Genomic DNA, 25148 nt, shown 5'->3' with positions numbered 1-25148 from the left:
TGTGTTGCTTCATTTCTAGTCTCCTCAGTAACGACAAAGAAACAAAGTGACAAATAGAATGTTTTATTAACTTCATGAATATCAACAAAAGAAAACAAGCACACCCGAACATAAATAACAACCAGCACATCCACTGAGTCTGCTGGGACAAACCAGTAAAAGACCAGTAAGACCCTGCTGGGACACACCAGTGAGTCCCTGCTGGGACACACAAGTGAGACCCTGCTAGACCAGTAAGCCCCGGCTGGGACAAACCCGTAAGAGCCTGCTCGCACCCCAGAACACAGGCACCCCCCAGACCAGTGGTTAGTGGGGGTCCACCAGCCGACGGCGTCCCCAACACTGCGGGCCCGCTGAGAGCGCCGTTCTCGGCCCTTTGTCTTTAGCGGTGACTGTACAATATCGTGGTGACACCCTTCTGGGACCACAAGTGTTATATGTATTTAATATATAGCGAGCTGTTCAATATATTATGATACTTTACAGTTAGCCTTTAATGGCTAACTGTAAAGTATGGCCATCAAGTGTATTAACATAGTTAGCCGTGGTTTCACACGCTGCAGTGTGTCTGAAACAGAAGTACACGACACAAAGACATCTCTCCTCCCTGTTCATCACAAAGCAGTCGGAAACGTGTTCTGTGATGTTTCAAGGTTTAGAATCCAATCTGAGGTAGAAACAGCCAACTCAACACGATGGGGAACGGTTGCCCTGGTTACAGCAATAGGAGATGGACATCTGTATTCTGAGGAATTTTAGCATTAAGATGTTAAGCATCACGTACATCACGGACGATTATTGGTAAAATGCTAAAAAGTGACCTGTGAACACAGTTCTGCTGGACGACTACAGATCAACCAGGACCCCGTTCTGTGAAAAAATGAATGACCGCATTGGATTATTTCGTGTTCCGTGTCACAATGTACAATACTTTACCACCCCAGCGAACACGGTGAAGGGGCGGCCATCTTGGATCCGAAGAAGCAGACGACACGGCATTCCCTAATTTATAACATCCTGTTTTCCTACCAATAACCAGTCCTACAGCAACGTCTCACACACACACACACACAGTTGGATTTGAGTTGGGCAGCGAAAAAAAATAATTCAATGTGTTCGTGTTCAGACACAAACACATTGTTCAGAATGAAGCACCATGATATGAGTGTTAATATTAATCAATAGGACGAGTAGGAGTTTGCACAAGTTTTGTCTTATGCGAGCTCAACAATGTAGTTAATAGTAATAGATTCATGTATTTTTTGTATTTAAATAACACTAACTTAATGAGAGCATGGTGTATATGTGCTGCTGAATGGGGCTTGATTTGTTTTTTATTAACATTGTGGAAAAAAACATGAATGCATGTTTTCAGAAAATAAACAATTTACAGATATAACCCCCCTCCAAAAAAAAAAAAAAAAATAGGAAATTTCTGCACAAATAAAATCATTAGGGTGAAACCCCTCGAGGACATCTGCTGATCTTCCACCACCAGACTGAGACATTCTTTGGTCACTGAATTCACGTTCATGAAACATCTCTTTCTGTCCTAAAGACCACTGCTCTGACTTTAGAGGTGAGCAACATGAAGGCTGATTACAGGTCATATCCACAGAGAACAACCCAACAATGTACTGCTTCTGCTTGGTATCGATAGCACGGGAGTAGAAAATTGAATACTGTGGTTTACTTGTGAAGAATACATTTAGGCCTCCATCAAATGTTTAAATGAAATAAACTGAGTCAGGCTGCCACTTTCAACATTTGAAAAGACAAGCGAGATGAATTTTGAGATGAACTTTAAGCCTTAATAAAAAATAATTTGACCCATTATAATTAGGAATTGTACTGTTACTCTGCTATTAACGGTTACATTAATGGTCGCATTGAAAATAATGTCTTGCATTGGATAAAAATAAATAAAAGCTCAATTGTTATTAAGTATTCAGAGGTTTGCAAACTGAATGTAAATGTTTGTTTACCCAATATTCTTAAAAAATATTTCCACCATTCAAATGATTGCAAATATATTTCCTGTATAAAATAGAAAGGCATTAATCTCTCGCCGTAAAACTAAGTGTTATTAAGTGAAAGTAAATCCGTTTCGACACTGATTCACTTTTGAAATGAATCACGTCGGTCTCAGTGTTGGCATCAGCAGGAAAAACAAAACAAGTGCAGAAGGCAAAACTAAATCATCTTTGAAGGGCAGACTTCACTTTCAGATTCTTTTTACCGTTCCGATATGAACCCCTCTTCACCAACACCCTCCAATGTCCAACCCCTCGCTGACAACCTCTGTACATAAACACTTACGGCAGGCCGCGATGGAAACAAGGATGAGGACAAGCAGAGATATGGCTCCAACGTGTGGACATGAGAAAGAAATCAAAGACAAGCACAGCGGTGCGGTGAAGCTCTCCTTCTCTGCTCTCACACAGACCAGACGCTAGCCAAAGGCACAATACACAAAACAGACAGAGTTCATCTCCTTCCTCATACCCCTCCATCCCCCTCAGGCTCCGGGGCCGTCCCACCACACCTCAGGGGGCGTCCTAAACCACCGCGGGCCCCTCAGCACCAGAGGAGGTGGATGAGGGGGTCTTGCCACTCAGTCAATCTGTTCCCTTTCATTAGTGCAAGTTAGACATCATCTGGGCTCCTCGCTGGCTTCGGCCCGGGGGGCTCAGCCCTGGAGCTCGTCGAAGCAGCTCTCACAGACCCTGACGGGCTTCTTGGAGGAGGGCGTGAGGGCGTTGCGGCACGAGCACTCGGCGCAGTAGATGTTTCCACAGTGTCTGCAGTGGTGCTGGGGCAGAGACGGGCAAGTTAATATCAATGGTTACTGTCTGAAGGAAAGATGAAATAGTTGACTTCATGAGGTTAAAGGCTGCATCGGAAAAGTGGATGTATGCGTTTGTTAGGACCCCGGGTTCATCGCTGACATTGTCTATTTCCAGACGTCAATCAGCTGAGATTGTGTTCAGCTCACCTCCCCTTGCGGCGGAGACCAGGTCCATTGATCTCCATTATGTCCCAAACCAGGGTTCAGAAGCTTCTAAGGCTCTAACTTCGTTTTCTCCAACCGAGGTAAGCTCATACTAACTGCCCTGGCTAGCTAGCTTTCTCCAGTAGCGCCCAGAAGCTAACAGATCAACAAGGCTGATTCTGTGTTTCCACGACCCTGTGCATGCTCACGGACTCAGAGGCCCGAGGAGCAGTTAGGATTCTGAGTGACAGTAGTGGCTGCTCTGGGAGCATTCTGAGTCTGAGTGCAGAGACCCATCTCAGTGAGTGTAGAGGGTGAGTGTAAAGGGTGGCACTTTTTGAGTGGTGTGAACGCAGTATGCACGCTGTGCGTTCTCACGCCACAGCGCAGGCTCAGGGACTGAGACGGAGCAGAGAGGAGGGCCGAATGTTAGATCTCCTGCTACTGAGCACTATGATGCATTTTGGATGCAACAGGACTTTTCCCTCCTTCAAACCCCGGGCTTCACTTGCAGGCAGCGAGGGGAGAGTGAAGCGTGTTGGGTGTGAACGGGACCGGGCACTGAGGTCATCAAACCAACAACACAAACACTTTTGAGATTATTACTAAATTATATAATAAAATTAGGGAATACACAAACACTGATACATCATCGATCTCCTCATCGTTCTGCACATGGCGCGGTGCGATGCGGTGCCTACCCTCCTGATGGTCACTGAGAAGCCCTTCCCGCAGCCCAGGCAGTGGGTGACCTCGTGGTCCTCGGCCCACTTCCTGGTCAGGGACTGGGACTGCTTGATCTGCAACACAACAGGAAAGCCTTTCACCACCCACGTCGCCTAGCCCATGTTTGTATGTTACATGAACCGGCATAGAGTAGAGAGGACGAAGATAAAGCCCCAAGCCCTCCCATCCTCATCCTGGCTTTACTGAGACATGGCCGTGACGGTCAGAGGACGCGCGCGTGGTCATGCGACTGACCTGCAGCGACTGGTTCTCTCGGCCCAGCTCCTGCATGGCGGCGGTGGTGTCGTCTAGCCTCCTCCTCATCTCCAGCGCCTTGGCCTGCAGCTTCTCCATCTCCCCCTCCCCCTTCACACACCTGACACACAAACACACACACACAGCAGGACACCATCAGGCGTCTTCGGTCCACTGGCTTGTTTTCTCAAAAGGTTGTGACCTCACCGACGGCTCTGTCTTTGTTTCAGGACCCTTTGGAACGCTGGACAGTCTCTTCATACACAACTAGATCTATAGAGATATTATCATCATGATGAGATGAACACAGGGAGATCTAGAGATACCCAGCCTGTTCCTCGAGCCCTTTGTTACATAAAGGAGAGCTACTGTCCCTGGCTCCTGTTGGCTGAACGCTGCTGTCAAATACCGTGACATCTAATCCCTCAAATCTAACCCCTAACACCTAACATCTAATTCTTCACATCTAACCCTTAACATCTCCAGCAGGGCGCGCCTCTCGTCCTGGTTGTTCTGCACCGTGGCGACCCCTGACCCTTGACCCCTAACCTCTCCAGCAGGGCGCGCCTCTCGTCCTGGTTGTTCTGCACCGTGGCCTCCAGCACGGCGATCTCCCCCCTCAGCTCGTCCGTCTGCTTCTCCAGCTCGGCCGAGCGCCGCTGGCTGCCCTGCCACTCCCTCTTCAGCGTGGCCACGTTCTCCCCCAGCGCCGCCAGCTGCACCCCCAGCCTGCCCTGCGCCTCCTCCGCTTGCTTCGCCTGCTCCGCCCGGCCCCGCCGCTCCGCCGCCTGCAGGGGGGGGGGGGGGGGGGGAGGATCATGAACAACGCGGGCTCATCCAGTCCGACGAAAACAACATTAGTTTTCCAAGAGGTTTGTTTCCTGTGCCTTTGGGCTCTCACCAGCTGGGCCTGGAGCTCTGTGGCCTGGCTGAGGAGCTTCTGGTCCAGCTGGGCCACGCTGTCCCTGGTGGCCTGGTGGGCCTGCTGCTCCGTCTGCAGCACGGCCCGCTCTGCCTCCAGCTGGCCCTGCACCTCCAGCTTCTGCTGGATCAGCAGCGCCTTGGCCTCCTGCAGCCCGGACAGCTCCTGCAGGGCGCGGGGACCCAGAGGAGGACGGGGGGACCCAGAGGAGGACGGGGGGACCCAGAGGAGGACGGGGGGACGGGATAGTATACAATATTTAGAACCAACAAGGGGTCATTTTACTGCACACCACAAAATGCCCAATTCAGGAGACGTTACCAGTCCATCGATCCACCCAAGGGTTTCCCACAGCACTTCACAGCTTAGGCTAAGCAATACACGCCTGCCCCCTTGACTACGACATCAGAAAAAAAAAAAGATAATTGTGTGACGGCAAACCCGTGACACAACCCCTGAACTGACATTTCTGCGGGAAACCCTGCACCCAGTACACTGCATGGACTAAGAAACCCTGCACCCAGTACACTGCATGGACTAAGAAACCCTGCACCAAGAACACTGCATGGACTAAGAAACCCTGCACCCAGTACACTGCATGGAATAAGAAACCCTGCACCCAGTACACTGCATGGACTAAGAAACCCTGCACCCAGAACACTTCATGGACTAAGAAACCCTGCACCCAGAACACTGCATGGACTAAGAAACCCTGCACCCAGTACACTGCATGGACTAAGGAACCCTGCACCCAGAACACTTCATGGACTAAGAAACCCTGCACCCAGTACACTGCATGGACTAAGAAACCCTGCACCCAGTACACTGCATGGACTAAGAAACCCTGCACCCAGAACACTTCATGGACTAAGAAACCCGGGACACACAGACTCTGGCCTTCACATGGCCGCTAGGAAACGTGTTACCTGCATGTATTCTGATGACTTGATACATGCATGGATATCTATGAGTATCTCTCAAGAGTCAATTCAAATGTATTGATGTAAATGACAATGAAGGGAGTTTTGGGAGACTCAGTCTTCATTATAAGGAAGAGCAACGGTGCAAAAAGGACACAGACCTTCTCACTCTTCTCAGTGAACACCTTGAGTTCAGAGGTCAGCCGGGCGCTGGTGCTCTCCATCGCGCTCTTGGCCTTCATCAGCTCCTCCGCCCGGCTCCTCTCCTTCCCCAACTCCTCCTCAGCATCCCCCTAGGGGGGAGACATACATCGATGACCACCATCATCTGCATTTCATGGCAGTGCCCCGTCTCCTGCATGGCCCTCTCTCCTCTATTGCCCCGTCTCCCGTCTCCTGCATGGCCCGGTCTCCTGTCTCCTGCATGGCCCTGTCGGTCCTGCATGGCCACCTTCACTGGAAGGTTCTCCACTGCCCGGAAAGAGTTCACCTAGACACTGCCTAGCCCCTCCTCTTACGCACTTATTGTATGTTATACGTCCTGGCACTTAAAAGTAGTACTTAGCATAATTTAGCATCTTATCCAAGCCATCTTTGTTGTGTACGGGGAATTCTTCTTCAGACAAATGTACTTATTGTAAGTCGCTTTGGAGCGTCTGCTCAATGCCCTGAATTTAAAAGAAGGTGCTCCCCTGCCCTGATACTTCTCATGGCTCTGTCAAAGAAAAGAACGCCAGGCTTCATTCTTTCAGTCATTAATGGCATGCTTATATGTGCTACTAATTTCTCTTTGGCTAAAGAGAGCCCATGATGTCGAGAAGGCTCCCCGTAGAGCACGTCTAACGGCGAGTCCTTTACGTGTCGTCTCTGCAGCTCCTTCAGGGCCTGGGCCTGCTGCTGGAGCGCCTGGTCCCGTCGGCCCAGCTCCTGCTCCAGGGAGGCGTGGCTCTGACTCAGGTCCTGAACCTTGCCCTCCAGGCCCGCCTGGTGGCTCCGGTTGGCAGCCTGCTCCTCCTGCGCCAAGCAGAGCTTCTCCTCTGACACCTGCCATCAACCAGGAGGCAGCACAACGACACGCGTTAACCCTTTCACATGAAAGTGGGGGGAACAGATTCTCCATGTACAGATTAATGCATGTGGGAACAGTTAAGTATTCACTTTACATTTATTTAGCTTTTGTTTTGAATGTATATTCTCTATATTTGATAGGGATGACCTCTAATCTTTGAAGATTCGATTCTTCGATAGAAAGACATTTAGTCGTGGTTGTAACAGTTGAATTGAGGTGTGTGGTAAATCGTGTCTAACAGCGGACACGGCAAAAGGCAGGGGGGCTGAAGGACGCGAACAACAGCACTGCTAGGCCGCCACAATGTAAAGCTTATAAGTTTGTTTTGGGTGTGGGGAACTGACTCGGTCTGCTTCCTCCCATATATGACAACATATATGATAGATGATCCTATGATCAGTCGACGCTCGGACTGGGGGCGTGGCCTAATGTTTCACAGTACATTGTTCACTTTGATCAGAGCACTTTGAACAGGACTGGTGAGCGTGGGTCTGAGGCCTGAGGCCGTCCTCAGGGCCCTACCTTGAGGTCCTGGCGTAGGGCGGACACCTCCGACTCCTTGCCGTAGACGTGCTCCTGCAGCGTGCTCCTGGCCTGCTGGCTCTGCTCCAAGGCCTCCTGGAGCCCGGTGCTGCGCGTCCTCTCCGCCCCCAGCTCCTGCCCCAGCCCTGAGGCCTGGTCCTGCAGCCGGACCAGCTCCTCCGCCTGGGGGGGGGCAGCACCAGACACACACGCCGTCAAACACTGACAACGAGGGGAGCCACTATGCACACCCCTCTGCCCCATTCATGTCTCCATGAAGCCATGCTGACGTCACTATGGAGGGATCCATTGTATCCACGACCCAAACTTAATAACTGATATGATCTCATTCTGTCTAAAATAACTAATCTTATGGAAGACAAAAAGATGCAGCCCTTTGCTGAATGGCTGCGTTCAGCCCTGCTTACCTTCTTGGTGATGGTCTCCTGTAGCTCAGACACCTGGCTCTCCAGCTTCTGCTTCTCCTGTTCCAGGGAGGCCTGGGTCTTCTGGAGCTGGGCCTGCAGCTGCTGGAGGCCCCTCTCCTTCTCCTGCAGAACGCCCAGGCTCTTGGAGCTCTGCTCAGTGAGCGCAGCCAGCTGAGCCTTCAGCCCCTTCTCCGCCTGGACCAGGGAGCAGAGGCAGAGGGACCACTTCAGGAACCGTTTCACCACACCACCACCCAGTCCGTGGAGCGTGGGGTCACCTCACCTCTCTCATCCTGTCCACCTGCCCCTTGGTCTCCTGGCTCTCCTTGGTGATCACCTCCACTTTCTTCTGGAGCTCCACTCTGGTCTTCTCGTGAGACTTTTCCTGAGTGAAATCATTGTATACGCATCATATATTGGTCAGCACCAACATATATATTTAACCTTTCTTTATTCAGGGAAGGCCGTTGAGAGCAGTCTCTCTTTTTCAATGATGCCCAGATAACCACATACAATAAAAAAAGGAATACAAATGTACAATACACATAAACAATAGGTCTAACAACCAGAACAACATTTCAATACATACAACTATTAAAAACACGAGGATTCCTTAGTTAATGCGACCTATATAGCACCATTCGAGGGATCCCGACGCTCACCTTTTCCTCCAGCGCTGCCTTGCTGCCCCTCCTCTCGCTGTCCAGCTGGCCTTGGGTCTCCTTCATGGCCTTGTTCACCTTCCCCAGACTCTCTTTCGTCGAAACAAGATCCTTCCCATGAGCGTCTCTCTGCTGCTGGGCCTTCTGCAGGTCTGCGGCCAAGCCTTTGGCTTTCCTCTCCAGGTCTGCCCGCTGTGCCTGCCCATCCTGGGTCAGTGTGTCCAGGCTGAGCTGCAGGAGGGATCGCTCCTTCTCAGACGTCTGCAGCTCCTGACGAGTGTGACTCAGGTCTGCGTTCACGCTCTTCAGCTGGTCTCGCAGCTTGGCAGAGCTTCAACAACACAACGTTTTGATGTTACACATTCAGTCATCGTTTATCAAATCCCCTCTAGCCAAGTCAGCCATCTTGGTAATCCAACATGACGTTATTGATTTGGAATGAGTCTCACCTCGCTTCCTGGGAGTCCATCTGGTGCGCCAGCTCCTTCAACCTCTTCCTGACCTCTGACCCCTCCTTCTGGAGCCGCTGAACTTCCTGTTGACCCTGCTCAAGGGCCGCCTTCAACTCCACCACCTCGGACTGCACCTTCTGACACACACACACACACACACTTGAATAGAGTCATTCAGTCCAACCCTCACCTCCCTGTTCCTCATTCTACTACTTCACAGATTTATTTTCTAATAAAATGAACCACTACTACCAGACCACAGGTGGTCGGTTGCTGGCGCTGTTATCGGGGCTCACCTGGTGGAGCGCCTCCTGCTGCTCCCGCCGCTGCTCCGAGGAGAACAGCTGCTCTTTAGTCTCCTTCAGAGCGGCCTCCAGCAGGCTGCCCTGCTCCTGCTTCTCCTGCAGCCTCCCAGCCTGCTCCTCCACCTTCTGCTGGGCCTTCACCAGCTCCTACCAGTGTGTGTGTGTGTTTGTGTGTACAACAAGTGAGAAGCGAGAAAGGGGGGAAACAGGACAACATTTGTTGGTCTGCCCCGTTTCTGTCAGGCTCCATCGCCATCTCCAGGAAAGAGAGGTGATGCCACTTTTCAGGAATCTAGGTTGATTCCTGTTTGCCTTATCTGGAAGGAGTATCAGGCTGACTAGTGGAGCTAATGCTCCTGCACATTGAGATGAACCTCCGCCTGTTCATCTGTACTCGGGACACGCTATCAGTTGGGTTGAAAAAAGGGTTGAAACAGCACAAACCCTGAACCGACCCCATCAATTCAATGAAACAGCATGCGGTTCTCAGAGTGACCCTATTGGCCAGGAGCTGACCTGCTGCTTGTCCTGAAGTGCATTCTGGGCCGTTTCCAGGTGGTTCTCCAGGTCGGCCCGCTGGCCAGCCTTGGACGCCTCGGAGGACAGCAGCATCTCCGTCTTCGCCTTGAGCTGAAACCAACCGGGACCACTGGGAATGACTTCACCAATAACACTGGTACAGGCACTGGGAATGACTTCACCAAATAACACTGGTACAGGCACTGGGAATGACTTCACCAAATAACACAGACACTGGGAATGACTTCATCAAATAATACTGGTTCAGGCACTGGGAATGACTTCACCAAATAACACAGGCACTTGGAATCATTCCACCAAATAACACCAGTACAGGCACGGGGGGGGGGGGGGTCACCTCACCTTCACTTAACCAGGTTACGCCTCACTGATATGTATAACCACCTGAATTGACCTGGTCATCAATACACCACAACCAGGTTGATGCTAGCTGGTAACAGGAGGAGGAGGAACCAGACCTCCTGTAGGTAACAACAGGAGGAGGAGGAGGAACCAGACCTCCTGTAGGTAACAACAGGAGGAGGAACCAGACCTCCTGTAGGTAACAACAGGAGGAGGAACCAGACCTCCTGTAGGAAACAGGAGGAGGAACCAGACCTCCTGTAGGTAACAACAGGAGGAACCAGACCTCCTGTAGGTAAAAACAGGAGGAACCAGACCTCCTGTAGGTAACAACAGGAGGAGGAACCAGACCTCCTGTAGGTAACAACAGGAGGAGGAACCAGACCTCCTGTAGGAAACAGGAGGAACCAGACCTCCTGTAGGTAACAACAGGATGAGGAACCAGACCTCCTGTAGGTAACAGGAGGAACCAGACCTCCTGTAGGTAACAACAGGAGGAGGAACCAGACCTCCTGTAGGCAACAGGAGGAGGAGGAACCAGACCTCCTGTAGGTAACAACAGGAGGAGGAACCAGACCTCCTGTAGGTAACAACAGGTAACAACAGGAGCAGCTGGTACCTGGGTGTTGAGCTGGGCCCCCTTCTCCTTGCTCTCGGCCAGCTGGGCGCTGAGCTCCCCCCCGAAGGTCTCCAGGGTGTGTGCGGCGTCCTGGGCGGCCCGCAGCAGGCTCTTCTGCTCCTGCACCTGCTCGTGGAGGTTGTCCCGAGCCTGCTTGTGGCTCTCCGATTGGTTCTTTAACTTGTCAGTCAGCTGGGACACCTTGAAATCACAGCGCAGACATAGAAAATATGTAGCTAAAGGTTTTGACATGCAAAAATGTACCGTTCTATTTGTGTGCCTGTTTGCGACATCAAACTCATTGATTAATGAGGCGTCCATGTGTGAGGAAATTATGCATAATAATTGATAAAACTGAGGTTGTGCGTCGTTAAGACAAAACAATTATTTGCGAGTTCAGCTCATCCATTCCTTAATCATTCCTCATCCATCACTGTCTGTGGGCGTGGGTGTGTGTACCTGCTCCTGCAGAGCCAGGTTCTTCTCCTTCATCTGCCCCAGCAGCGCCGTCTCCCCCTGCCCTGCCTGGATCTTGGCACACAGCTCGTCGCGCTCGGCCTCCAGCTGGGACACCCCGTCCCGGCCCTTCTGCAGCAGCGCCTCCACGTTCTGGATCTTCTGGTCCTTGTCCCCGAGCTGACGCAGCACCTGCTCCAGGTCGCTCTGTAGAACACAAGGTCCTTCAGGTTGAGGTCATCGGAGAAGGGGTGGTAACCCAGGCAACATGACACCCATCAAAACTTTGTGTGATGGGTGTTTGTGGGATGTTTGACATGCAAACATCCTGATCACTTTGGCTGGGTCTGAATTCATGACTATAATTGGCACCTTATGAATAAATACTAAATGCATCCTGCAAAGGCTGGAGGTCATTCCCTGAGATGTGACTCATTGTGTTAACACAGGTGAACACACAGTGAACCTGGGAGGAGCTTACCTGTGCCTCCCGCAGCTTGGAGGTGGTGTTCTGCTGCTGGGTCTGCAGCTCCTGCTGCTGCTTGCTGGCCTTGTCCAGCAGGTGCTGGAGATCCGTGGTCTTAACGCCAGCCTCCTTTAACTGGACAGACACTTAATGAGCATCCCTTTAACTGGACAGACACTTAATGAGCATCCCTTTAACTGGACAGACACTTAATGAGCATCCCTTTAACTGGACAGACACTTAATGAGCATCCCTTTAACTTGACAGACACTTAATACACACTGGACCTTTAATACAACGGTCCACTGAAGAGGGTCCACACACTGGACCTTTAATACAACGGTCCACTGAAGAGGGTCCACACACTGGACCTTTAATACAACGGTCCACTGAAGAGGGTCTACACACTGGAACTTTAATACAACGGTCCACTGAAGAGGGTCCACACACTGGAACTTTAATACAACGGTCCACTGAAGAGGGTCTACACACTGGACCTTTAATACAACGGTCCACTGAAGAGGGTCCACACACTGGACCTTTAATACAACGGTCCACTGAAGAGGGTCTACACACTGGACCTTTAATACAACGGTCCACTGAAGAGGGTCTACACACTGGACCTTTAATACAACGGTCCACTGATATATAATACCTGCTCCTCGGCCCGGGACAGCTGGAGCTGGAGGTCAGCGGCCTGCTGCTCGCGGTCCTTGAGCTTCTCCCCAGAGAGCTGCCTCTGCTCCTTCAGTCGGCCCTGCAGCTCCCCCAGCTGGCGCTCAGCCTCCAGGAGGTTAGCATGCAACTACAGGAGAGGAAGAGGAGAAGAGAGGAAGAGGAGAGGAAGAGGACAGGACAGGACAGGACAGGACAGGACAGGACAGGACAGGACAGGACAGGACAGGACAGGACAGGACAGGAAGAGGAGGGGAAGAGGAGAGGAGAGGAGAGGAGAGGAGAGGAGAGGAGAGGAGAGGAGAGGAGAGGAGAGGAGAGGAGGTTAGCGCACCACACTGTAGAGCAGGGTTTCCCCAGCTGGGTTTATTGTTATCTCAGCACCCCCATCGCCTCATGTACCACTTCATCTACACCCCCATCGCCTCATGTACCACTTCATCTACACCCCCATCGCCTCATGTACCACTTCATCTACACCCCCATCGCCTCATGTACCACTTCATCTACACCCCCATCGCCTCATGTACCACTTCATCTACACCCTCATCGCCTCATGTACCACTTCATCTACACCCCCATCGCCTCATGTACCACTTCATCTACACCCCCATCGCCTCATGTACCACTTCATCTACACCAAACCACTCATCACATATAATTATTGAGCATCATTATGAATATCAGCCGAGACCAGGATTGGGAAAAGAGAAGATTGCAGAGGGCCTCGCTAACTTGGATAGAGCAAGGGAAGGGAAACACATTGGACTATTGAGATGAGACATGAAACACATGCTTCTGAATAACGTTCAACTACATGATTTGGTAGACATACCAGATACTTTACAGTTAGCTATCTGCCAGCCCAGGGGGCCTGCGACCTGCTTTCAAGAACTTTGTTAGAAAATAATTTATTTTTTCAGCTTTATGTGTCAAGCTGGTGATCTGAGGTTCACATTTTAATATTCACAGACACGAAATCTTAACAAATACATCCTCATATTCATGGGTATAAACATACATTGACTTGACTGAAATCATTTCATGTTCCGTTTACTTGTGTAGCCAACTCAAACTCTAACTCAAATCAAACCAGTCACTTTATAGAACTGGACGATGAATCAATACTAGTACATTTCTGATATAGATTTACCAGCACCCATCCCTGACTGGGCGCAGCGCCCAGAGTCAGTGTCTACTGCAGAATACAAGAAGCTCAGTGACGAGCCTTACCTGGCCGATCTCAGTCTGCTGCTGAGCCCCTTGGCTCTCCTTCTCCTCCCTCTGCTGCAGCATCTGCTTTCTCTCCGCCTTCAGCTCCCCGTGCTTCACCTGCAGCTCCAGCGCCTCCTGCTTCAGCCGGGCCACCTCCTGCCCCGTCTCCCCCAGCTCGGCCCGGGCCCTCTGCAGCGAGGCCTCCCCGGCCGCCGCCCGCAGCTGGGCCTCCTGCAGCTCCAGCAGGCGGGCCTGGAGGCTGCTGTGGAGGGCCCTGCCGGACGCCTGCTCTGCAGCCAGGGTCTCCCCCAGCTGCTGCTGCTCCTTCTCCCTGCGAGACAGCTTGTCTGAGAGGCTCTGTGGGGTGGAGGAGAGGGGGAGAGCCTGTGTTTAGAGGACCTGGACGCTACACACGTATGAAAACGAGATTTGACTATTGAAGGCGAAGTCCACTTAATATCTTCACACACACACACACACACACACACACACACACACACACACACACACACACACACACACACACACACACACACACACACACACACACACACACACACACACACACAGGCTGTCTGAGGGGGGGGGGCGGTACCTCAGGCTGTCTGAGGGGGGGGGCGGTACCTCAGGTTGTGTGGTGGGGCAGGGTGTGTGGTTAAGGTTAGGGATGGTACCTGGCTCTGCTGCCTCAGGGTGTGTGGTTAAGGTTAGGGTTAGTACCTGGCTCTGCTGCCTCAGGGTGTGTGGTTAAGGTTAGGGATGGTACCTGGCTCTGCTGCCTCAGGGTGTGTGGTTAAGGTTAGGGTTAGTACCTGGCTCTGCTGCCTCAGGGTGTGTGGTTAAGGTTAGGGTTAGTACCTGGCTCTGCTGCTGCAGGCTGTTGACGGTGCTCTGCAGCTGGTGGATCTGCTGAGTGTAGACGGCCGCCTCCTGAGGGCCCTTCTCCAGCTCCGCCTTCAGCTGGCTGATGGTAATCTGCATGGGGAACACATAAAGTCAGAAGGAGGAGACACTGAGGAACACATCAAAGATTCATTATAAAGTTCCTCTAGGTCTAACAAACACAAAGCAGAATGATAGAACAGCCAGACTTCCGTTGCACCATACAACAATAGCTTGGTTCACAGAGAGTGAACTGAAGAAGCCAAAGATAAAAAGATAACCGTTTTCAACCTCCTAAATGTTTAAGCCATGAGCGAAGAATGGAAGGCCTAGTAATATTGGTAGTGATGAAGCTTTGTGCACACGGCTAGCTGTGCTGCTCATTGATCACCTTCTAAAAGGTTTGGTTGAACATTCAGGATGCTTGTTGAGAACTACTCATGGTTCAACAGCATATCAAAAGCCAGTGACAGCGTTGATTTGATTATTGGGCTACTGCCTTTTATTACCTGTCAATCGCTTTATTATTGTCAATGTCAGGGGGCTGACTCATGGGAGAGAACACTATGAGACCAATGGCATCACAACGATGGAACCTGGAGGAGCATTAGCCTTGAGGAGACGTTAGCCTTGAGGAGCGTTAGCCTTGAGGAGCGTTAGCCTTGAGGAGCGTTAGCCTTGAGGAGCGTTAGCCTTGAGGAGACCTTACCCCGGCAGTGGCGTGGTTCTCCACCAGCTCCTGGTACTGGTGCTTGTAGCGCTCCGACTCCTCTTCCCGCTCACGAGCCATGGAGTCCATGAGCGTCTGAACCTGGACCAGCTCCTTCTGCAGCACCGTCACGTCCTCCACCCCCGGCCGCTGCAGCTAGGAGGCGACAGAGGGGCGACAGAGTGAACAGAGATCCACGTCTACGGGCTTTAAGGACACTAGGAGGCAGGGAGTACCAACACTTGGACATACATTTGATACAACTCATTTGAAGGCAACAGAAGTTCTCATTGTTTTTGTTTTTTACACACACACACACACAGACACACCAGTAGCTCACCAGTTCCGTGCTGAGTATGTCATTGTCCTGCCTCTGCCTCTCCAGGTCCTGGCCCAGGGAGGCCAGCCGCTGGTCAGCGGCCTCCCTCAGACTCTTCTCCTCGTCATAGCGGGACTTTATGTCTGGTGGATTTGACAGATCAGTGAGCAGCTAACTACCCACTCTTGACATTCTAACCACCTAAAACCTCCATCCTATCCTCCTTGTTTTGTTGTACTACCATCACGACCAGCTCAGCTGACTTTATCAATTCCAATCTTAAACTAACTTCCATTTGGATCGTTCTACTACGAAGGTATATTGCAACAGAGAATGAAAAAAGTCTTCTTCCCGGCATCTGGAAACAGTTGTTGTTTTATGAAACAGAAAGCAAAATTCCCAGAATGCTCAGTGGCATACTGACCTACTATCTCTGTAGCCAGCTGGGCGGCCTTCTGCTCAAACAGGTCTCTCATCTGCTTGATGTGGAACTTCTCCGTCTCCGCCTCGCTCAGCTTCTGCTCCAGTGCTGAGAGAAGAGCATACATGTCGTATTATTATTATTATTATTACTATAAATGTTTAGAAGCAGACGACACAGCGGATTGGCGCTTTAATGTTTTCTAGGCTCTAGTTTTCACTACCGACCTGAGTCCTCAGAGGTGTCTGGTCCGTCGCCCTGTGGATCCAGAGCAAATATAGGAATGCATCGACAGTCTTAAAGAGGACAAGGCCACTGTCAATAGTTATCCTACCGACATCCCCATGAAAAGACACCAGTGCTTTTGCGTCTTCTGGAACGATCATCTTTCAGAATCTAAAATCTAACTAGATGTAAGGCCATCCTGTTCCTCTTCAGCATTAACCACCAGCCATCTTTAGCAACAAGCGCTCTTCAGCATCCCGATCCTTTCCACTTAACAGATGTTTACGTGAAGTACATAAACCAACTCAGTTTGAATGTCTCTCTGAGCCTTCATGGAGTTACGGAAAGGGTTTTGCGTTCAGTCATTTGATTGGTAATTCCAGCAATAAGACGCTTTTGACGCAATAACACCTTCTCCTTCATTGTGAATATCACCTCATGTATTCAGAATCTGTGAGCTGTAGGGTTCAAAGGGATAATGTAGTAGTTCACAGGGATAATGAAGAAGTTCACAAGGATAATGTAGTAGTTCACAGGGATAATGAAGAAGTTCACAGGGATAATGTAGTGGGGTAAAAAGGGATAATGTAGTGGGGTTCAAAGGGATAATGTAGTAGTTCAGAGGGATAATGTAGTAGTTCACATGGATATTGTAGTGGGGTTCACAGGAATAATGAAGAAGTTCACAGGGATAATTTAGTATCCTAAAGGGATAATGTAGCAGGGTTCACAGGGATAAAGTAGTAGTTCACAGGGATAATGTAGTAGTTCACAGGGATAAACTAGTGGGGTTTACAGGGATAATGTAGTAGTTGTTCACAGGGATAATGAAGTAGTTCACAGGGATAATGTAGTGGGGTTCACAGGGATAATGAAGAAGTTCACATGGATAATGAGGTGAGGTTCACAGGGATAACGTAGTATCCTAAAGGAATTACTTGCTTCAGGTGTCCTTGTACTTTGTCCAACTCCTTCTTGAGCTCCCCGGAAAACCATCTTTCCTCCTGACGCACACAGACAGACACAAAACACACACATCATTCTACTTAATCATACCACTTTGCACTGAGCATATAAGAATAAACTTTGTTACCAGGCAGCATATATACTAGCAAAGCGTACGGCTATCTCAACACACAGGACGGTTCTACTTCCTGTCTCAACGCACAGGACAGTTCCACATCCTTTCTCAATGCACAGGACGGTTCTACTTCCTTTCTCAACACACAAGACGGTTCCACTTCCTGTCTAAATGCACAGGATGGTTACACTTCCTGTCTCAACAAACAGGACAGTTCCACTTCCTGTTTCAACACATGACGGTTCCAATTACACACCTTGAGAGAGACGTGCAGGTCTTGGACCTCCTGCCTCAACATGGTCAGGTCTTCCCTGCCAGGAGGAAACAATGCATTAAAAACATATTAATGCTCAGTAGTGCAGACCTCAGCCAAGAGCCCGCCATAAGATGGCCGCCTTCATGGCCTAGGGTCGTCACTGACGGTTGTGAGACAACTCCACAGATGGACATCAAGAGCGGCCATTCATCCTGTTCCAAACCGGTTTTCAGAAGCCCTCAAAATGTTATCTCAGTTTAATCCAACACCAGTTAGTACAGTCAAACTGCCCTGGAAGTTAGTTCCTAGAAAGAAAACGTCCACAGTGTTTGATACCTTCCGGTTAAGTGAACCAGCTCTGCCTCCTGAGCTAAGCTGACATCTTTACACTGCTTATAACAAGTTCAATTACACTGTTGCAAGGACACAGACATGTCAAATGTATTTTTGTTTCAAAGGGTTTAGCTTTATTGAAAAGGTGACGCTAATACAAAAAGGGAGTAAGCTACCAGAGATGTCGCGATACCAGAGATGCCTACCTGGTGACACGAGCCTCAGTAGCTGACTGTGGCCTAAGCATGCATCAGCCGGTATTTGCAGCAGCACTAATGCTCCAAAAAGCCCAATGAGTTCCGTTTGAATTTATACCTGGTAGTGCGCACTTGTTAATCCAGTGGCGGTTCTTTTTTTTTTTTTTTTTTTTTTTTTTTAAATGGGATGAGGGAGACTGTTAAAGAACGACACAGCATGGCACTTTGTTCTGAAATGTGAACCGTTTTATTTAAAGATTTTTCAGTATTTACCGAAGAAAGGTCAATGGCCGGACGCGCGCTCTCTCTCTCTCTGCCTCCTTTCTATATAACAATGGCTCTTCACACTTCAAAGTGTGACTTCATTTAATTTCAAATCCCAGGAAAGTCTCACCTACATAACTGAAATACCATAATGAATGCTCCAGCAAACATCAGCAGCTCTAGATTGTTAGTTGGGTTTTTTTTCTAATCGTCTCTGACAACACTTACAGGGTCCTGTTACAATTTAATTAGGCATGGAAGTACACTGTAATGCACTGTGACAGAACGTGACGGTATGTAGTCAATATGTAATAAGAGCTTGGCTCTTGGTTCTATGAAAATCCTTACTGTACCGACAGCAAGGTATTGTTTCACATTATTTTTACTTTTTGTAGGTCGCTTTTGATAAAAGTGTCTACTAAATGTTAATGCAATGTTACTGAACAGCAGGTTACTAGTTATTAATTAATCACTAATGTTAAAATATTAATAATGTGTTAGGATTTAGGGGGTTAGGGTTAGGCTAAAAAGGGCTAGGGTAGGTTTAAGGATTAATGTTAAGAAAGTCAGGAAAGGTGAGGAAAATATGAAAAATCGAGTTATCCCAACGACACCGTGTCATTATTTACATTAACATATAGGACATTAAGCAGAAACTTTTAACCAAAGCAACTTAAATTAAGTACATTTGTCCGAAGGAGAAACAATATATCGCTGTCTGTACAGTAAGGATGTTTATAGAACCAAGTGCCAAGCACTTACAATCGCTTGTTTAACCCATTCCCCGTATACAACAAAGATAGCTAAAATAAGACACTACACTATGCCAAGTACTATTTTAATAACATTATTACATATTAACTACACGCCGTTACATTGGCACAGTGCATTACACTGTACTTGCCTAATTAAATTGTAACAGGATCCTGTAATTTAAAGTGCTGTCAGAGATGATTCTTTTTTGTGCCAGGATGTACGACAAACGATAAGTGCGTACTTTCGGCAGGGAGCTTGTTCCACCACTGCGGTGCCAAAACAGAAGAGCTTGATCGGCTTCTGTTTGCTCTTACGGATGGCGGTACCAGCGCCTAGCTGAAGTAGCTGAGCGGAGCGCTCAAGCTGGGGTGTGTGGTTTGACCAACGCTTGGAGGTAGGCTAGGCAGGGGCAATGCCATTGACCGCCTTGTTGGCCACTACCATCATGTTGAATTCGATACAAGCTACTACAGGGAGCCAGTGGAGGTGCCGGAAAAGGGGGTCACCTTGGAGAATTTAGGTAGGTTGAACACGAGGCTGTTCCATTACATTATAGCATATGAACTCGACACTGTTACAGATTGTTACATTTAGGGCATTTTGAAGACACTTCTATCCAAAGCGATTTCTAACAGTTCATACACACATTCACACACCGACGTGAGTCGAGCATGCAGGGCGACAGCTAGCCCGTCGTTATCAGTCAGGGTGAGGTGTCTTGCTCAGGGACACCTCGACACTCAGGTAAGAGGAGCCAGGGATTGAACTAGCAACTCGGGCTCGGTAACCCCACTGATTTCCCAAATCAATTTGATTCCGATTCACAAGGTCAGGAATTGATTAATTGCAGATTCGATCCGATTCAATACCAATTTTGCGTCTAAAAATTAAATATATTCTCATATAACTAATCCTGTAAATTGTACAAGGAACTCTCTAAAATGGTGCATTATTAAAAATATTAATGTTTACATTAAGAATTGACCCCAAAGCAGTTACATGAATGTACTTTTTATCAAACATGCTGAACAGCCTGTCAGGCTTACATTATATCTTATTTGTATCAGATTCTGTACAGGATTCAACTATGTTCTGTAACAAGGAATGTAATGAAAGGAAATAAAATCTGAAGATCTGAGAAGCACGCTGGGATAGAGAGAGAACCATGAATAGGTTAACAAATCCCATACATTAACCATGTATACATATATTCAGTATTATAAACAACTTCACATTTTAACCAGGCAGCCAGGGTAAATAAATAAGGTTTGAGCTGCTTGTGAGGCTAAATTGAGTGCACGAAATAGCCAATGTGCAAGAGCGCCATCAATTCCACAGCACGGACCATACCGCAGCATTGTCCGTAATAGGTTTTACGCAAGTTTGCGCGAATTTCACGTTTTTGAAGAATATCTGAGGAGGGGCTTACCTCTTGGAGGAAGAGGGGTTTACCTTTTGGTGGAGGAAGGGCTTACCGCCAATTCATTCTCAAAAATGGCCGAGATTACCACCATCTTGAGTCTTTACTTGTTGTGGAAGTACCAGAGACATTAAATAACCAAACGCCGTCGTATATGGGTTCATAATATTATCCGGAGGCCCACACAGCTATTGGCCGTGACATTATATATATTATATAAAGGCCTATATATAATAGATATAAACATATTATAGAGCTCCGGGAGTCCGCAAACCGAAACAAACACTTCCTCCTGTCCTCCATGTTGCGGTTCACTCTGGACTTCAGGGAGTGACGCTGAATCGCTGATAGGCTGTCAAGACGTAGATGTAATGCGAAATTCAATGGGAAGGTTCAAATAATCAAACTCAAACTAAGTGTGTTTGCGGGAGTAGAATTTAGGGCTGCACGATAAAATTTTATAAAATTGCGATCTCGATTTGCCCCTGTGTGGATTAAGTATTAAATTACTTCGATAAATTACTCTGTGCTGCCTCTTCTTAGAGCAGATCATTACTGGCCCTCCGTGCTGCCTCTTCTTAGAGCAGGTCATTACTGGCCCTCCGTGCTGCCTCTTCTTAGAGCAGGTCAGTACTGGCCCTCCTTGCTGCTCTTCGTCTGGGGTCACACGTTAAATGTCCTAACCCCTCCCCCTAAACACAGAATCCAAACCGGTGGATTTGTTCGTTTCTTGGCGCTATTGCAGAAAGCTACCTAGCCTGGGAAGATTGAATGCACTTACTGGTGCTGGTTAAACAAAGACAACGTTTTGGGAGCTTCTGAAAACTTGTTTAGAGCAGAATGAATGAGCACTCTGGATGTCCATCAGGAGGAGAGGTCTCTCTTATCCATCAGAGACAGCCCTCCCTAAGCCACGCCCACTATGGGGCCCTCTTTTTGATGCCTTAAAGGAGAAATCTGGTGTAAAATGTATTTGGGATATGTTTGGTATGATAACGAGTTGGAATGTTCGTTTTGGAGCAAGAAAGCGCACAGACGCATTCTTCCGTTTTTAGCCGATTCTATCAAACGCTATAAACTTGGAACGATAGGGGCATGCATTATGGTAAAAACGAAATCGCTATTTTAAACCACTTAAAAGGCTAGAAGTAGCCCGACCCTTCTTTGGTAGTATAATAAGGGTCTTAACATAAAAAACGAGGCATTGATAACTTTGTAAGTGCACAGATTGTTTATTAAAAAGGACATTTTATACACACAATACAATCAGTAGTTCACCCATCGACACCATCTTATTTTTAAGACTCGATAAGTAGATTGGCGAACACAGAGCTTGCGTGTTGTTGACGGATGGCACAATCTCTGATTTCGTCAATCTACTTATCGAGTCTTAAAAACAAGATGGCGTCAACGGGTGAACTACTACCAAAGAAGGGTTCAGGCTACTTCTAGCCTTTTAAGTGGTTTAAAATAACTATTTAGTTTTTACCATTTATGGCCCCATCGTTCCAATTTTATTCTTCCAAAACTATCTTATTTAGTTTTGGTAGAATCTGCTAAAAACAGCCAACTGAAGAACGTGTCTATACGCGCTTTTTTGCTCCCAAACGAACATTCCAACTCGTTATCGTACTAAACATGTCCCAGATCCATTTTACACCGGATTTCTCCTTTAAGCGGCGGTCTGCAGCATGCATATCAATAGGATCGCCCACCCAAGAACCCCAGCTAACCATATCCTCCTAGACAAAGAAGGAGGGCCACAGAGGGACACACTCAATAAATACTAGGGCCCGACCGATATTGATTGTTGAGTGCCGATGCCGATGCCGATTATTTTCAGAGAAAAATTACGATTACGATTTAATCGGCCGATTAAAAACAAAACAAAAAAAAGCATATAAAACAACGTTTTTGACACCTTAAATATACTTTAAACACTTTGACGAATATGTGAATTGAATGCAGAACCTTTGAGTGTTTTAGAATACATTTACAGTCAAAAATGAGTGTAATGTAAAATGTAAAATAAATAACTAACTCCCAATGTGCTGCGCTCGTGAGCAGTGACTAACACGTGCGTGCTGAGCAGTATGGTCTCACCGTTAGAGTCTACAGTATAACAAATTAACATGGCCTGGGACCTAAAGAAAAACAGGCACAACATGCTCAAACAACGCATCTTGTGTACATTGGTGAGGTGAGTGCGCAGCTGCCTGAGCGAGCGTGCCTTCATGTTGTACGGTAAAATTCAATCTCCTCTTTTTTACTCCAGCTAAAGTTGTTAGTTAGCAAGGCGAGTAGGAGCATAATCTGCAGGATACTAAGCGCAATAACATTTCAAAAAAAAAGAAAAAAAATCGGTTGTAATCTGCGTCTTTTCGGCAGATGTTGATTATTTTCAAAAAGGCTATAATCGGCCGATTAAATCGGCAGGCCGATGAATCGGCGGGCCCTAATAAATACCCCCTGAACTGGTGGCTGACTTCCCCAGGGAGGGAGGCGGGGGGTCTCACCGAGTGGGGGCCATGTTAGACGGCAGATCCCCAGTATCGTGGAACAGGTCATAGTGCTTAAACAGCTCCTCCGCCGAGTTGTGAGACTTCATGCACTGAGGACAGATGAAGCCCTGCGCGCACGCACACACACACACACACACACACACACACACACACACACACACACACACACACACACACACACACACACACACACACACACACACACACACACACACACACACACACACACACGTTAACTTTCAAGTTAAGGATCTACATACAACATAACAATAAGCACCGAAAGCCTTTCAGGTGAACCAGATTGGTCAGTGATCAACAGGATGCATGGTTACCTCAGAGGTCTGTTCGTTGTTGAGGTTGGCTCCGGGCTGCTGCTCTGAGGACTCAGCGTTCTGAGAGCCTCCTATGCCAGGAGTCTGTTGGAGAAGAAGAGGATCCACAAGAAGGTTCTCACCGTGTGTCATCCATTCAACAGACAAGAGGATCAGAGTACGGTCCTGCTTTTATGCCTGATGTTTGTAGTGTGTTCAAAAACATCCTGCCACAATTTATACATTATTTCTAATCCAATACTTGAACCTTTACAACTGATACAATTGGTTTGTTAGACTCAAACCCTCAACCTTCTCATAACCATTATAGAAATAGTTAGGTTAAGGTACATTCCCAGTTAAGTGACATAATTCTCATAAAATATTATATGGTAAATTATGATGTTATATCATTTGTATTATTTCCCATTACTATTTATTTGCCATTAATAGTCGGGGTCTTCATAAACAGACAATAATAATCAACCATGAAGGGGACGTTTCAACATCAGTGAATGATGTTTACAGTGGGCAAACCACCTGGGCCCATGGGTAAGAGAGTCCATGTCAGGGTCAACAGAGATACAGTCTGCAGTAAACCTCCATGACAGGGACCACAGAGATACAGACTGCAGTAAACCTCCATGTCAGGGACCACAGAGATACAGTCTGCAGTAAACCTCCATGTCAGGGACCACAGAGATACAGTCTGCAGTAAACCTCCATGTCAGGGACCACAGAGATACAGTCTGCACTAGTAAACCTCCTCGCCCCATGGGTAAGAGAGTCCATGCCGGGGACCATAGAGTTACAGTCTGCAGTGAACCTCCATGGGTAGGAGAATCAGGGACCACGGAGATACAGTCTGCAGTAAAAACCTCCATGGGTAAGAGTCAGGGACCACGGAGATACAGTCACCCTTCTTGGCTAAGAGAGTCAGGGGCTACACAAATATTGTCTGTCAGCCATAAGCTTTCGTTTATGTGGAAATGCTTTGTCAGCATCCCAGTGCTGCCCGAGGACACCGTTTGCCTTAAAATATACACCAAGACGGTCTGTGAGGAAGGACAGCAGGGGGTCCAATTCCCGGTAATCAACCTGTGGCTTGCTTAATGGCAAAGGCAACGTTAGCAAACAATGAATTAACCAAGAAACTCAGAAGTGAAACAAAATGAAAGTAAACTGTGCCCATTCAAAAAGCCTGTCTAGCCCTGGTCCTTATTCGATAATGGCCATATGGATCTCTACAACGTTTCTACGTAGTCAACATCATTCTACAATCAGACATTTAACAGTTAGCATTGTGCTAGATGTGGTGCTAAGTAAAAAACAAAAAAACAGCGCTCGTTTTCTACGTTCGGAGCGGCCGGTCCGTCGGAGCGGGGCGGGAGCCGAGCTCCACTGGATGGAAGGACCGCTCCTCCCGCCCGCGTCAGCGGTGGTCAGAACACGAGCGCCCACGTACAGACCAGAACCTAGGCCCTCTGGCAAGGGAATGTCACTGGTTTAAGAATAAACCAGTGCATAAAACCAGTTCGACGGGGCTCGTCCTACCATCTGGAGGATCCTCCGGAACATCGCCTCGATGTTTCGTCTCCACACACAACGAATCGATCTGCTACGAGCGAAGTAACGCCGCTGAACAGCGATGGGCGGGACTGGGAGGACTGGTGAGAACGGAGCACCTGACCTGGTTGAGGAAGGGCAGCGATGGGCGGGACTGGGAGGACTGGGCGGGACAGGGAGGACTGGTGAGAACCGAGCACCTGACCGGGCTCAGGAAGGGCAGCGATCGAAGGATGGGGAGGACTGGGCGGGCACTGGGAGGACTGGTGAGGACCAAGCCCTCAGCGCTCACCCAAATGAAAGAAGAAAACGTTGAAGAA

At 48.4% G+C, this 25148-nt stretch overlaps 1 protein-coding gene across 2 annotated transcripts; it reads right to left on the bottom strand.

Moving 5' to 3' along the window:
- Window positions 1–47: 47 nt before the first annotated feature.
- Window positions 48–24983, bottom strand: eea1 (early endosome antigen 1). 2 transcript variants are annotated; one of them, XM_030365100.1, is made up of 29 exons: window positions 24817–24983; window positions 23284–23367; window positions 22946–23058; window positions 17460–17514; window positions 17061–17126; window positions 16125–16155; window positions 15901–16005; window positions 15498–15619; window positions 15158–15313; window positions 14425–14541; window positions 13585–13923; window positions 12332–12481; window positions 11692–11811; window positions 11214–11417; window positions 10755–10955; window positions 9770–9883; window positions 9245–9400; window positions 8946–9085; window positions 8497–8827; window positions 8118–8219; window positions 7835–8029; window positions 7407–7589; window positions 6674–6859; window positions 5977–6108; window positions 4875–5060; window positions 4523–4761; window positions 3974–4094; window positions 3694–3792; window positions 48–2812 (listed from the first exon to the last, which is right to left on the bottom strand). In XM_030365100.1, the coding sequence occupies exons 1-29, from the start codon at window positions 24838–24840 to the stop codon at window positions 2690–2692; spliced, it is 4194 nt and encodes a 1397-aa protein (XP_030220960.1). In that variant the 5' UTR covers window positions 24841–24983; the 3' UTR covers window positions 48–2689. The 2 variants fall into 2 exon arrangements, with proteins under 2 accessions (XP_030220960.1, XP_030220961.1); XM_030365101.1 differs by having other exon boundaries at window positions 17065–17126; window positions 24817–24979.
- Window positions 24984–25148: the final 165 nt, after the last annotated feature.

This window comes from Gadus morhua, chromosome 9 (genome assembly GCF_902167405.1).
Source record: "Gadus morhua chromosome 9, gadMor3.0, whole genome shotgun sequence".
Taxonomy (NCBI): Eukaryota; Metazoa; Chordata; class Actinopteri; order Gadiformes; family Gadidae; genus Gadus; species Gadus morhua.
Note: the sequence above shows the minus strand (reverse complement) of the source record. Positions and strands in the feature narration are given on the sequence as shown.

Bases quoted from the DNA above. Each gene is read 5' to 3' on its own strand.
- eea1 (XM_030365100.1), bottom strand. From the start codon at position 24,840: ATGTTCCGGAGGATCCTCCAGATG. The intron at 7,590-7,834 runs GTAAGCAGGGCT...GCCCCCCCCCAG, and splicing joins AGGAGACCATCACCAAGAAG to GCGGAGGAGCTGGTCCGGCT. The intron at 4,095-4,522 runs GTTAGGGGTCAA...TTTGTGTGTCAG, and splicing joins AGGCGCGCCCTGCTGGAGAG to GTGTGTGAAGGGGGAGGGGG.